The 15,634-nt window shown below is 44.5% G+C and overlaps 1 protein-coding gene across 1 annotated transcript in view; it reads right to left on the reverse strand.

Moving 5' to 3' along the window:
• The window catches only part of LOC310648221 (uncharacterized protein), a gene marked incomplete at its 5' end in the record, with an annotated part of 797,336 nt that extends 783,187 nt beyond the window's left edge, over positions 1–14,149 (reverse strand). Inside the window, one exon of the mRNA XM_083375968.1 lies at positions 13,099–14,149. Within this exon, the coding sequence (XP_083232094.1) occupies positions 13,283–14,149 (867 nt within the window). The 3' untranslated portion in view covers positions 13,099–13,282. The remainder of the gene's footprint in view (positions 1–13,098) is intronic.
• Positions 14,150–15,634: the final 1,485 nt, after the last annotated feature.

The raw sequence follows: 15,634 nt of genomic DNA on the forward strand, positions 1-15,634 counted from the left end.
AAAGCACCGCTTTGCTAATGGTGCATCATCAATAAAGCAGCATTTGAAAGATGCTGTGAGAGATGATGCATACAGAGGGGGAGCTGGTGTGATGGACTATAGTGAAGTGGCAGCGCCCCCCCCAACCTTTTGGACATCAGGGACTGGTTCCATGGAGAGAGGTTGGTCTGTGGACTGGAGGGGGCAAGGTTTTGCATGCTGCCTGCATCCCACAGATGGGGCTTCACTTGTTTGTACAGCCCAGTTTCTGGCATGCCGTGGCCACCGGGGGTTGGGGACCCCTGCGTTAGGGTGAGAGTAGTAAGGGTTTAGTCTGGCAAGATTCTGTGCATTGTGTATGCAAATAAAGAACTGAACTCTGACAGAATTGTTCTACATCATTCTTGGACTTAACCTAACAAATGCTAGTTTTATAGTGCTTGACTGAAATAAGGCTTTGCCAAGTCCTTTATCTAAAGTTGTATATAAATAAGAAACAAAAGAGTATGTAATGTTCATATTTATATTTAATTTCCACCAATCAAGTTGGTTCCTAGGATAGAGAAACACAAATCATTAAAAACTGAAAGTATCTGCCCAACCTACATGTCAGACCCAAGGAACCAAGAATGACTTACAGAGTTATTTCTGAGTATTTCCATCAAGATCTGACTCTTTACCCAGGTGCTGCAGTAGAGTGATGGGAGCCTGAAGGTGGTTGTTGGGGCATTCTAGGAGGATGATTGAGGTGCTGGGTTTTTAGTTTTTGTTCTATGGTTTTGTGGTTTTAATGATGTGAGCCGCTGAGAGTTGTGCTTTAAGATAGGCGGCCAGACAATTTTGTTCAATAAACTAACCATTAAAGAAGGCACATTTGTCAGTAAGCACTAAGGCCACATCATTACTTCCTTTTATTTGTCTAGTTGAGTGTATAAGGCATGACCTTTGTTACATATTGATAATTCTATATATAAATGTCCTAACATCATTTTTTTCAGAATTTTAATAGAAACGTTAAAAAATCCTAACAAGACATACCAAAACTTACATTTTTCTCCCAGGCAATTGACTTTTCTCTGCCTATGGGAGTGTTAGCTGTGTACTTAATTATTTTGGTTGCCATTATAAATGATTATAGTTTTGAAGACTTATTATAGTAGAATTACATGCTTGTTTAAGAAGAGATTGTTGCTAATATAAATACAATTTTGCAGATGTAATCAGATCTGGAAAATCTGTGAAGTGAGTATACCTTAGCTACAAGTGCATTACGAGAAATAACTAGACTGAAAAACTTTACATTAAGTAATATGTCCTTGGTTAGGCAACTTTTGTTCTTGAGTACGATAAGTCTTTCAGTGTTCTTTCTTTACAATACCATTTCTTTCAACTACTTTACTGTCAGAATTTCAGTATTCCGTATAGGATACAGTACAACAAACATGATCACTATTCTGTATGACAATTGCATGTTAAATTTATGAAAAGATTTATGACAAAGTATAGTGCTAGGTTACTTCTCTCCTTAATTAGTTTCCATACATTGCTTCTTGTCCTGCCCTCTGGTGCTTTGGAGAATAGCTTGACTCCCTCTTCTTTGTGGCAACCCCTGAGATATTGGAACACTGCTATCATGTCACCCCTAGTCCTTCTCTTCATTAAACTAGACATACCCAATTCCAGCAACCATTCTTTATATGTTTTAGCTTCCAGTCCCCTGATCATTTTTGTTGCTCTTCTCTGCACTCTTTTAGAGTCTCAACATCTTTTTTACATCATGGTGACCAAAACTGGATGCAGTATTCCAGTTGTGGCCTTACCAAGGCATTATAAAGTGGTATTATCACTTCATGTGTTTAAAATCAAATCTAAAATCTGTAGATTTTAAACCTGAACTTTTCTTATTAGGTATAATGCCAGAAAAGCTTGATAAACGAAGTATATATTTGATTTTGCATGTGATGACAGCAGCAAGACTTATATTTGCCCATTACTGGAAAAATGAAGAAATACCATCAGAGTAAGAAATAATTAAAAAATACTAGACTAGACAACAGGGATCACATGACCAACTGCCGAGGAGATGGCTGCATTGGGACAGCGCTCTGGATAAGAGTGCCGCTTTTGCAGCCTCTTCCCTTCGCCTGGCAGATTTTTCGGGGTCCCAGGTCCCTCGGAGGGGGACCGGAAGAATGAGGCATTCTGCGGAGTGGTCCTAGATGGCGGTCAGGTCTGACAGAAGCAGGAAAGCCTCGGAGAAGCCGGATGGGGGAAGGAGATGGCCCAGAATGGTGGCCGCGAAGAAGTGACAGCAGCCAGCTGGACAAAAAGCAACGGAGAATCAGCGGAGTGAAGGTGTGATGGATCTGGTGTGTATATCTAAAGATCCCATGTGAGTGATCCAGGAAGGGAGAGCTCCCCCAGAAGATTTCTAAAAAGGGAGAAGAAAAAAGGAGCTCCAGAAAGAAAGGAGTGGAACTTTCTCCCCTGTGGCACAGCTGCGATAGAAAGGTTGGGACAAATGAGGTTTTTCACCTTAACTAGTTGGATTATATGGGCTGAAAAGGATAAAGATCTAGGGTGGCCTTTCTTCTTTTATGTGAGAAGCAAGTAAGAACTTAGAACAATTTAAGAAAAGTTGAGGAATGGACTTCCGGTGGCGGCGCGGCGCCGGAGACAGCCTTTTCGGGCTGCCCGCGGCTCAGCTGTGTTGTTTTCACCCGAAACAGTGCCGATCAGCTGTTCGGGTGGATTGGAAGCCCCCTCCTCGGGAGAAGAGGAGGGGGTGAGGCCCCAGGTAGGGGTTGAGTTCTCCGGGGCCGCCTGAGCTTAAAGCTTGGGCGGCTGAAGGATTGAACTCCCCCGTAGCCTGGGTTGCTCCCAGCTGTTCAGCGTCTCTGCTCCGTGATTTCTGGAGCGGAGCCAGGCGTTTGCGACCACCCCTGCCAGAAGGAAAGACCATGGAATAAAAGGAGCAGGCAGAGCGGTACAGGAGGATAAGGTGAAGAGGACTTTTATTTTTGCTCTCTAGCTTAATGGACTTTATAAACTTAAAGTGAAAGTGCGTAACAAGTGAAAGTAAAAAGATGGCGGCTAAACCTCCCCCAAAAACTCTTCGGAGTGCTGGAACTTCTCCGGTGCAACAGACATCATTGCAAGCTTTGCTTCCTCCTGCTGCACTGACATCGAAGGACTTACAAGATGCTCTTGAAAAACATGCCCAGGTAATTTTGGAATCAATGGGTGATAAATTGGCAAAGATGGAGGAGAAATTGGAGGAGAGGATGGAAGAGAAGTTCAGTGCGATGAGGGTAGACATTTTGTCTACAGTGCGTAGTGTGGCTGAATGTGTGCAAGATCTGGATGAAAAAGTGGAGGACCTGACTCAAAAGAATGCCATATTAGAAGCAAAGGTATTGGAGAATGAAGATTTAAGAGACAAAATGGACAGAGAACTGAGTCTTGTTCAATATTACCAGATGCAATATGCTGTTAGAATCAGAGGCTTAAAAGAAAATATTAAGGAAGACCTAAAGCAGCTGATTTCTGAAGCTCTGGAAGCAGTATTGGATCAGCCAGCATCTGAAATAAAGGGAGGCATGGATAAAGTATTTCATGTTAATTCATGGATTGCTAGACAGAGAAAGTTACCTAGAGATGTGGTGGTTTATTTTGCAAAGAGGGAAACTAGAGATGAAGTTATTCAAGCTGCCTATGATACTAAAGTTGTGATTGCTGACCAAGAAGTTTTGGTTTTAAAAGAAATTCCTCCAAAGATCTTAAGGAGAAGGAAGGATCATGCATTTCTTGTGCAGGAGCTCAAACAACGTGATATAAGGTTCAGATGGGAGATTCCAGTTGGATTGGTGGCGATGCATGAAGGCAAAAGGTACCGTCTGGTCACTGTGACACAGGCGCGTGATTTTTATAATAATGTTTTAAAAGCAACCCCACTACCACTTCTGGAAGCTGCAAAGGGATCTGGAGAAGGAAAACTTCAAGAGGCTGAAGCTGGACAGACAGAGGAGAATGGTGCTGGAGGAGATCAAGCTACAACTTCTTTGGCTGATCCTGGAGAGCAGAGGGTGACACGTGCTGCTTTAAAACGAGCAAAAAAAATAAAAGAACAAGATCAGCAGAAGTCTATGGAACTTCCAAAACGTACTTACAGCCAAGCAGTGGGAGGAGCACGGCCTAAAGGAGAGCCTATTAAAGATGTGCTCCAACAGCTTTGGGATGACATGCATGGCGACTAAATTTTTAACTTGGAACGTCAACGGACTAAATTCACCACAGAAGAGGAAGAAAGTTTTTCAATATTTAAAACAATTCAAGATAGATGTTATATGTTTGCAAGAAACGCATATTAGGGCTATGGACCAAAAGTATTTATCGAACTCAAGGTTGGGCACGCAATTTGTTGCTTCTGCAATGAATAAGAAGAATGGAGTGGTTGTTTATGTTAAAAGTGCCTTAACAGCAGACTTAATTGAAGCAGATAAGCATGGAAGATACGTTATGATAGAGTTGCTGTTAGAAGGTAAAAAGACGCTTTTAGTTGGATTATATGCTCCTAATCAACAACAAGCTGATTTTTTTAGTTTACTTCACACAAAGCTTACTCAGTTGGATTATAAATTGTTTATTTTTATGGGAGACTGGAATGGTGTTTGGATGTACAGATGGATAAGGCTGGTTCTTTTAAGCGCGTTCCAAGTCATGCTAGACTGCCTAAATCCTTTTTTGAAATGAAGGATGACTTGGAACTGCGCGATATTTGGCGTGAAATACATTTGCATGAAAAGGATTATACTTTTTTTTCTGACAGACATCAATCTTTTTCCAGGATCGATTTTATTTTGATGACTGATGACTTTTTTTCAAGGATTAAGAAGGTGAAGATATGTGCAAGAACTATTTCTGATCACAGTCCAGTCTGGCTAGAGATTAATAAGGAGAATAGAGATAGGCGCTCGTGGCGCGTAAATGAGAATTTGTTTAGAAATCAGAGAAATGTGGAAGAATGTAAACAGCGGATGAAGGATTTTTTTGAAATTAATATGAATAAGGACACTTCTATGGACATGGTTTGGGATGCTAGCAAGGCCTATATGAGAGGGGTGTTGATATATATGAATAATAAACATAGACGTATTTTGGAAGCCAGGAGGAAAGAATTGGAGAATGAAATTAAGGAAAAAGAAAAGGCTTTGATTTTGAATCCAGCGGATGTGAAGACTAAGGAGGTTATTAAGCTATTAAAAGGACAATTTGATAAATTAATGGCTGACCAAGTGGCAACCAATTTGCGGTTTGCCAGGCACAACACCTTTTGCAATGCTAATAAACCAGGTAGATGGTTAGCTTATAGACTGAGGAAAAAGCAAAGGGCTTCTAATATAGATAAAATTGAGCATAAGGGAAAGGTTGTGTTTCAACAGGATCTTATTAAGGATGCTTTTGTGGATTTTTATTCTAAATTATATGCTAAGGAGAAGATTAATGAAAAAGACATTGATATTTATTTGGAGAATGCTAGCATCCCGGTTCTTACGCAAGCACAAAAAGAGGGGATTAATCAATTGATAACAGAAGAAGAAATTCTTATAGCAATTAAGGAATTGAAGGTGGACAAAGCGCCAGGTACGGATGGTTTGACTGCGGCTTATTACAAAAATCTGCAATTAGAGATGATAAAACCGTTAAAGGAACTGTTCCAGACAATTCAGAGGGGGGGAAAGGTGCCTCCGTCTTGGAGAACTGCTTTTATTTCTTTGATTCCGAAGGAAGACCAAGATGCTACTCAAGTTAAAAATTATAGACCGATATCGCTTTTAAATACAGACTACAAGATATTTGCTAAGGTGTTGGCTAATAGACTGATGAGGGTTCTGCAACATACGATTCATGGGGACCAAACGGGGTTTATTAGTGGTAGGCAAATGAAAAATAATGTGAGGCATATAGTTGATGTGTTAGAGTTTTTGGAAAGGAATAACCAGATCCCTGCGGCGCTAATTTTTTTAGATGCTGAAAAAGCTTTTGATCAATTGAATTGGCAATTTTTGATGAAAGTTTTGGATAAAATGAATTTTGGGGATAATTTTTTGCAACCAATTAGGGCATTATATCAAAAACAAACTGCCCGAATAATAGTTAATAATAGCTTGACAGAAGCATGTAATATTGAGAAGGGCACAAGGCAAGGGTGTCCGTTATCGCCCTTGTTATTTGTACTAACATTGGAGATATTGTTGGTTAAAATACGGAATTCGGAAAAAATTAAGGGTATACAAATTAGAGATCAGGATTATAGATTGAGAGCGTTCGCAGACGATCTGGTTGTTACAGTGACCCAGCCGGAGAACTCTGTTGTGGACCTGATGGAGATAATAATACAATATGGGAAGGTTTCTGGATTTAAAGTTAATACACAAAAAACTAAAATTCTGGCCAAAAATATGACAGCTTCGCAAAAGGCTCTCTTAGAAGGATTAACTGGATTTGAGATTGTTAAAAGGGTTAAATATTTGGGGGTGCTTTTGTCGCCCTCTAATACAAAGTTATATAAAAATAACTATGAAAAATTATGGGGGGAAATTCAAAAAGAAATGGAGAGTTGGGAAAAATTGCAATTGTCTTTGTTGGGGCGAATCGCAGCAGTGAAAATGAATGTCCTGCCTAAATTCTTATTTTTATTTCAAATGATACCGGTTCTTAAGAAAGATTCTAATTTGGAGGAATGGCAGCGAGGTATCAATAAATTTGTATGGGCAGGGAAAAGGCCACGAGTTAAACTAAAGATAATACAGGATACTCGTGAAAGAGGTGGTCTTAAAATGCCTAATTTTAAATTATATTATGAAGCTGCTGCTTTAGCAGGAATAAGTGATTGGATCAATTTGACACAAGAGAGATTATTAAATCTTGAGGGCCATGACTTGTTGTTTGGCTGGCATGCATATTTGTTGTATGATAAGAAGGTAGATAATGTCTTTAGAGTGCATATTTTAAGACAGGCGCTGTTGAGGGTTTGTAAGAAGTACAGACATAAATTAGATTGTAAGATACCATTGTGGGCAATCCCAAAACACGCAATAGAAAATATAAATGTTGGTTTTAAACATGATGTGACTACGTACAAGGAGATTTTAAGCTTGGAAAGAAATGTCTGGTGTTTGAAACCATATAGTCTCTTGCGAGATGAGAAGATTGTTCAGACTTGGTTTCAATATACTCAGCTATGGGCCAGGTGGAAAGAAGATCAGAAAAATGGTTTTACAATGACTGATGAAAATCTGATAAAGCAAATCAGAAATCAGGGTCCAGCACATATTAAACGGATATATCTTGCCTTGATAGAAATTGACTCAGAAACAGAACTTGTTAAGGATTGTATGATTAAATGGGCCCAAAATATCCAAGAAGTTATTACAATGGACACATGGGAAAGGATTTGGGTGAGGAACGTAAAATTCACACAAGCTCAAAATCTAAGAGAAAATTTTTATAAAATGTTTTACAGATGGCATTTAGATCCTAAAAAGCTGGCAAGTATGTATCCGAACTATCAGCCTAAATGCTGGAGGTGTGGTGAAGAAGATGCAACATATTTTCATATATGGTGGACTTGTAAAAAGGTTAAGGCTTTTTGGATAAAAATTTGGTGGAATATGCAGAAGATTTTTAAGCAAAGGATAAAGTTTTGTCCGCAATTTTTTTTGTTCGGAATAATTACAGACGTTACGGTTGTGGACACTAAGTTGATGTTGAATTTAATTACGGCAGCAAGACTCTTAGTAGGTCAATACTGGAAGAAGGAGGAACTGCCGACTATAGAAGAATGGACTTTAAAGGTTTCTGACCTGGCAGAGATGGCAAAGATTTCGGCTTATTTGAAAGATCACTCGCAAGAACGTTATGTTACGGAGTGGAGAAAATGGATTGAGTATATCCAGAACAAATATGGGACTAAGAAGTTTCATGTAGCATTTGAATAAGTCTTCCTTTTTTTTTCTCCTCTTTTTTTTTTCTTTTCCTTTTTTATATATTTTATATTAATAGTGTTTGTAGTTATCCTATATGAGCTAGAGAGAGATGGATCTCAGAGTTTATGGTTGTTAGCATATGAATGTTTATGATTGGTTTTTTTTGTTTTTTATACCTTGTACTTAGCTCTGGGAAGTCGGGGGGGAGGGGGGGGGAGGGGTAGGGAGGGAGGGATAGGGGAGGGCTAGGGGGGATTGTTAAAGATAAAATGTATGATAAAACTTTTCAATAAAAAAAGAAAAGAAATGTTGAGGAATAAAAAGTGCTGATGAAGCAGAGAAAGCGGACATTTTGAACAAGTTTCTTCTACTGGCTGAGAAGAAAACAGACATAGAGTTAAAATAAAGAAGAGAAAGACTGTTCCAGAGAGAAGGAAAATCCGTGACTAAAAGTAAGGGCTTATATAAATTAATAGCCAGTTAAACAAGTTTCTGTTGTGTGACAAAACTGAAAAAAACCTAGAACAAAAGATTGAAAGTTTTGAGAGGAGGAGAGACTTTTTACATCTGTATACCCTGTTGAATATATTTATATTTATAATTGTTAAACTGTATACTGTACTGCCAATGAATTTATAATATTGATCATTATAATATCAAAGTGACTCAAGATCATAGCATAATATAATGTACTTATAATCTATAAGACAACTACTGAATGTGAACTGAGGGTGTGATTGTTATACATTTTATAAGATCTTAGCACTAAATTTCAATATATTCAAGATAGAAAATATAAATTATCATTTCACCATAAAGGTAAGCTTGGAAAGAATAACAGAATAGGCAAATTACTCTTTCAGGCATGTTGGAAAGAAAAACAAGGATTGTATATAAGTGGGAGGGCTGGTTCACAATATTGCAAAAGATGAGAAGTATTCCTAACTTAACAAGAGTGGGGACAGGAAGGAAGCAAATTACTCAAACGACATCAGTTGAACTGAGCCCTGCAGGGCAAAGATCAATAGAAGAGATGATGCAGCGAGAAAGAGTGAGTTCATTTAAGGACTTGCAATTGATGTTACAATCCACGCAGGAAGTAATGTTAAGAAATCATGAAGACTTGAAAAAAGAAATTGGAAAAGTAAGGAGTGATACAGGAGAACTCAAAGAAAAGATGGGGGCGATGGATGGGAAATTTGAGTGCTTTCAACAACAAATTCAAAAGAATGAACAGAAATTATTAGAGATGGAAGAAAGAATGAATAAGGAGGAGAAAAAGGTAGATGAAATGAATGAAAAACTTATACAAGCCAATAAAGAATTAGAAAAGACAGTTATTTTTCTTGAAACAGAGAAAGTGGACCACTATCTACGCTTTCAAAATGTGAGAGAAGAGAAAGGGGAAGATCTCCCAGAAATGATGACAACCTTGCTAGTGAGTGCTGTGGGAATTGGGAGGGAAGAAATGGCAAATGAGATAGATGAAATTTATAGGATTCAGACCAATTATGCGAGAAGACACAATCTGCCCAAAGAAATTCACATTAGATTCGTCAAAAAATCGATCAGAGATGAGATTTTATATAGAACCAGAGACGATCTGATAGAATTTAGAGGGAAAGAACTAGTTGTTCTTAAACAAATCCCTAGAAGGGTAAGAGATTTAAGAAGGCCATATCAACACATAACATCCAAACTAACAAGATAAAATATTAACTTCAGGTGGTTGACGCCGGAAGAAATTATGGTGACATGGCAAGGAAAAAGATACAGCTTAGACACAATAGATAAGGCAGAAGAGTTCTTCAGGCAATATTTTGGTAGTGAAGAAGAATTAGAAATAAGAGAATTGAGAGAAGTTGCCATAGGAGAACAGGCTACAGAAACAAGGGAATTACAAAGTAAAGAAAAGGAAATCGGGAGAAGGGGAAAAGTGGATAATGGTAATGGTGATGAGGGCAGACTCAAAGAACTTAAAGAGATAAGACCAACTAGGGCGACAAGATCAAAATATAAGCAGTGATATGGAAGAAACGGCGATTTTATCCTTAAATGTCAATGGTTTAAACTCCACCACAAAGAGGAATAAAATTCTCAATAAGCTGAGTAAAATGCATCTGGATATAATAATCTTACAAGAAACACATATAAATAGGCGACATCAAGACTTACTGAATTATCCCAAGTTAGGAACTATGTTTGTGTCATCATTACAACAGAAAAAGGGAGGAATAGTGGTGTATATTAGGGAAGGAATCTTGGCAAGACAAATTTATAAGGATGAAGAGGGTAGAATATTAATAATCGAGGTCTTTTTGAATAATAAAAAGTAGCCCTCGTTGGAATTTATGCCCCAAATGAAAGACAAAAACAGCTCTATAAAAAGTTGCATAAGGTTATTGGAGAAATTGATAATGAGAACATTTGCTTAATGGGTGACTTTAATGCAATAGTGGACAGAGAGCTAGATTATAAAAGTGGTATAACAAGGAAAGGAATTAGAAGAACACTTCCCAGTACTTTTTTTAAAATGGTGGAGGAATTTAACATACAGGATAGCTGGAGGGAGAGAAATTTGAAAACAAGACAATTCACGTACTATTCTGGTCGCCACTGTTGTGTACTGGGCTCATTGCTTTAGAGAAGCAGTCAGGAACATTCTTTATTTGCTTGTAGGAACTGAACTGGGAAACAGGGCTGCGAATGCAGCTATTTATACCCTGGCCTCTAGGTGGCGGTCAATAGGTTTGAAGCAACCTATTGCCGCCCTAGAGGCAGCCAATGGCGGCGCTGGAGATGGGTTGTCTGAGGAGCTGGGAGCCGTTAGCCAGCTCCCTGCTTAAACAACCTTCCAGCATTCAAACCCACGTGGTACACTCAGTAAAACAAGGCCCAATACATTACACTCCTCGCCCCTAGAATGTACACACATTATAGTAACAAAAGAAATAAGTAAAGCAATTACAGAGTTTACAAAGTACAAAATAGTAGTATGCACAAGTTCAGCATTGTTCCAATGTATTCACTAATACAGAGACTTTCCTGAGCAGGCAGCAATCTCAGTGACACACACAACATTACAGCACAATTATTTTAGGACAAAATCCTGTAAATAAGCTGGAGGTTTACAAACCCTTGTAGATCTCCTAGGGGATCCCGGCAACTCCCGGTCTACCAGCTTGACCGCTGGGCTGGGTAGACCAGGATCATTGAGTCTCTGAGAGTTTGGCTGACTCAAATTCCTCTGGCTGGCCATTCCAGGTTGGCCCACCCCAGAGTCCATTGTTTGCGCAGAGTTAGCACAGCGGCTGTATTGTACGGCTTGGCTGCCGGTTTGAGGTCCTTGAATTGGACCTGGGACGAGGTCCTTGCTTTGTGGCCATTCTGGAAACTGCCTCCACAGCTGATCAATATGGTGGCGAATGATTCGCCTGCCATCTAATGTCACTTCGTATAAGAGAGGGCCCAAGATTTTAGCGACTTTGCCTGGCACCCACAAGTTCCCATGCCCATAGTCCCGGGCACACACCCCATCACCCACTTGTAACCCCCTCGGAGGCCTTGGGCGAGAGGCGTCTGCTGCCACCCAGTCTGGGTGCAGCCTGTCCAGTTTTGTGATTAGTCGCCTTCCCCAGCGAAGCTCTGCTAGGCTCTTGCCCAGGGGTGGCGAACCTATGGCACGCGTGCCACAGGTGGCATGCGGAGCCATCCCTGTGGGCACGCATGCCATCACCCCAGAAGGAGGCGGGGCCAGGCTCCTCCCCTCCGCTTCTCTACATGCTCCTGTACTCTCTTTCTCTCTCTCTGCACTCTGACTTGGAGCAGGGCTGGATAGTGGAGGCAGCTGCCAGCGCAAGTCCAGGTAAGCCTGCAGAGTGATTTTGCAGGGCGCCCACATGGCTGGTCTGGGCAACAGAGGCCTTTTCCAAGCCTCTGGAGCCTGGATCGGGCCACTGGGGTGCTGAAAAATTGCCCCGTGGCCATGAATTCGAGCTCCAGAAGAACAGCAGGGCGATCTGTGTGTGGGGGGGAACAGCAGCAGGGAAAAGGAGATCTGTGCAGTGGGTGGGGGGTGTTCTGTACCAGCCTGCTACCGGCCTTGCAGAAAGGCAACCCCTGTACAAACGGCAGAGGCTGGAACGTCTGAGGCTGGAAAACGTCTGCCAAGTTTAATTCACAAACAAACAACAGAACAAGAAACAAGATACCGGAACTTTGATCCTCAAACGGAGCGGTTGCTCTCAGCAACCAGCCCTTCCCCAAACACTCCCTTTATTAGAGTTCACGGCGTGGCCTCCCTGTGCCTCCTTCCGAGGAGTCCCACAGCCTTTCTCTGCTTGCTTCTACTGGTCTGCCTCCTGCGTCGGGCGTCCTTGAACAAGGCCAGCTGTGGGTCCTCTTCATCTGCACTGTCGGGCTCGCGCAGCTGAGAAGAGGGGCCTGGCTGAGGGCTCTGCGAAGCCTCCAAGCCATCATCAGCAAGTTCGTCTTCAACACCCTCCTCCTCCCCCTCGTCTGAGTCATCCGAGTCATCCGACCCGGCTGCCGGACCCACAGGCTGACCCTGAATCACAACACTATCCCGCACCGCAGGGCCCTTTCCCCGGGGCTGCCGATCCGGATGCGGTCGGGATGGGAACTGTTCGTGAAAAGCAGTCACCAACGCAGGGGCATGAACGGCGGTCGCGTCTTCCCAAGTGAAGTCCTCCGGCCCGTACCCTTTCCACTCGATCAGGTACTGGAAACGACCTTTCAGCCAACGGGAATCCCTGATGCTGGCGACCTCGTACTCGGGGGTGCTGCCTCCATCTCGAAGTCCTGATGGGTGAGGTTCCGCTTGGCGGAGTAGACAAGCCGGTTGTTCGGGGACCAACAGAGACCGGTGGAAGACGGGGTGCACGCGCAGGGAACGTGGCAGAGTTAAGCGGTAGGCGACCGGATTGATGACTGCCTCGACTGGGAACGGTCCTAAATATCGGTGGTCTAACTTCCTCGCCGGCCGTGTGGACGGTAAGTTCCTGGTGGACAGCCAGACCCGATCCCCCACCGATAGTGGAGGCGTATCCCGTCTTGACCGATCAGCAAACCTTTTGTAATCGGCCTTGGCCTTCTCCAACTGCCGTCGCACCTGTTCTGAACCAGCCCTCTTCTCGCACCCCTAATCAAAAGAAGAGTCTGGAAAGCGTCCAAGACCAAAAGGCTTCTGCCAAGTTTTAATTACACTGTTACAAGAATACAAGAGCTTGACTTCTCAAACGGAAAAGTTGCTTTCAGCAACCAGCCCCTCCCCAAACACTTCTTTTATAGAGAGCTCAGGGCGTGGTCTCCCTGTGCCTCCTCCCGAGGAGTCCCATAGCCTTTCTTTGTTTGTCCCTGCTCGTCTGCCTCCTGCGTCGGGCGTCCTTGAACAGGGCCAGCTGTGGGTCATCATCCTCCGCACTCTCGGGCTCACACAGCTGAGAAGAGGTTCCCGGCTGAGGACTCTGCAAAGTCTCCAAATCATCATCAGCCGGTTCGTTTCCCTCCTCCCCCACATCTGAGTCCTCCGATACATCGGACCCGGCTGTCGGACCCACAGGCTGGCCCTGAGTCACAACACTATCCCGCACCGCAGGGCCCTTCCCCCGGGTCTGCCGATCCGGATGCGGTCGGGATGGGAACTGTTCGTGAAACGCAGTCACCAACGCAGGGGCATGAACGGCGGTCGCGTCTTCCCATGTGAAGTCCTCCGGCCCGTACCCTTTCCACTCGATCAGGTACTGGAAGCGACCTTTCAGCCAGCGGGAATCCCTGATGCTGGCGACCTCGTACTCGGGGGTGCTGTCGCCATCACGAGGTCCTGATGGGGGAGGTTCCGCTTGGCGAAGTGGACAAGCCGGTTGTTCGGGGACCAACAAGGACCGATGGAAGACGGGGTGCACGCGCAGGGAACGTGGCAGAGTTAAACGATAGGCGACCGGGTTGATGACGGCCTCGACTGGGAACGGTCCAAGGTAACGGTGGTCCAGCTTCCTCGCCGGCCGAGTGGATGGTAGGTTCCTGGTGGACAGCCAGACCCGATCCCCCACCGATAATGGAGGCGTATCCCTTCTCGACCGATCGGCGAACCTCTTGTAGTCGGCCTTGGCCTTCTCCAGCTGCCGTCGCACCAACCGATGGATCGCCTGTAACTCCGCCATGAATTCGTTCGCTGCCGGCTCCGGTGAGTCCACGGGAGAAAGGGGGAAAAACCGAGGGTGATAACCCACATTGGCCAAGAACGGTGTCATCTGCGTGGAGGTGTGCTGCGAGTTGTTAAAGGCAAACTCGGCTATGGCCAAATAGTCCACCCAATTGTCCTGCTGCAGGTTAACGTAGCAGCGCAGATACTGCTCCAAAATGCCGATGACCTTCTCGGTACCCCCGTCGGTCTGAGGATGATGCGCGGACGAGAGGCAAACCTTAATGTCCAACGCCCGCATCAACTCCTGCCAGAAGCGGGCTGTAAACTGGGCCCCCCTATCGGAGACGACTCTATCGGGAAGGCCGTGCAGCCGGAACACCTGTTGGATGAACATGCGACTAGTGGCGCGAGCTGACGGTAAGCCGCGACAGGGGATGAAGTGCGCCATCTTGGTCAACATGTCCACCACCACAAACACTGTCGTGAAGCCGGAGGATGGGGGTAGATCCGTCAGAAAGTCCATGGACACAGCCCCCCAGGGTCTCTTGGGCGTTGGCAAAGGCTGCAGTAAACCAGGCGGGGCCCCTGTCGCTGACTTGGCCTGCCTGCATGGGACGCAGGAGGTGACATAAGACTGGACATCGTGTCGGACTCGGGGCCACCAGAATGTACGGGAGACCAGGTTCAGAGTCTTGAACAGGCCAAAATGCCCCGCAGCCGGGTTATCATGACATTGGCTGAGGACGAGTCCCCTGAGTGGCCCTCCTGGAACATAGAGCCGGTCACGATAATACAGGAGTCCATCCGTGACCGACCAAGGCGAATCTGGCCCCACCTCTTCCTTCCGCTGAGCCACCCACGCCTCCTGCTGCTGCGCCTCCCGGATCCGAGCCCGTATATCCACCGGCTCCCGCACCGCAGCAAAAGACTCGACGGGGATCACGGTCCTGGGCGGAAGCTTGTCTTCCACTCGGGTGTACTCGGGCTTCCTGGACAGAGCATCCGCTCTCTGGTTGTGCCCGCTTGGTATGTACCGCACCCGGAAGTCAAACCTCGCAAAGAAGAGGGACCACCGGATCTGGCGTTGGTTCAAATTCCGAGCGGTCTGCAGGCTTTCCAGATTCTTGTGGTCCGTCCGGACCTCGATTTGATGCCGCGCCCCCTCCAGATGATGCCTCCAAGCCTCGAACGCCGCCTTGATGGCCAGCAGCTCCTTCTCCCAGATGGTATAGTTGCGCTCCGAGGGATTCAATTTCCGTGAGTGATACGCGCAAGGGAAAAGGGTACCGTTGGGCGTCGCTGCCTGGAGTAACACGGCCCCAATGGCAATGTCGGAGGCGTCCGCCTCCACGACAAACGGCCGTTGCGGGTCAGGATGCTTCAAGATGGGCTCCTTCATGAAGGCGTCCTTCAAAGCTTGGAACGCCTGTTGTTCGGGGGCGTTCCACTGGAACCGAGTCTTCTTCTGCAGGAGCCGGGTGAGGGGGGCTGTCAAGGCAGC

This window comes from Vipera ursinii, assembly GCF_947247035.1.
Source record: "Vipera ursinii genome assembly, chromosome: W".
Lineage (NCBI taxonomy): Eukaryota > Metazoa > Chordata > Lepidosauria > Squamata > Viperidae > Vipera > Vipera ursinii.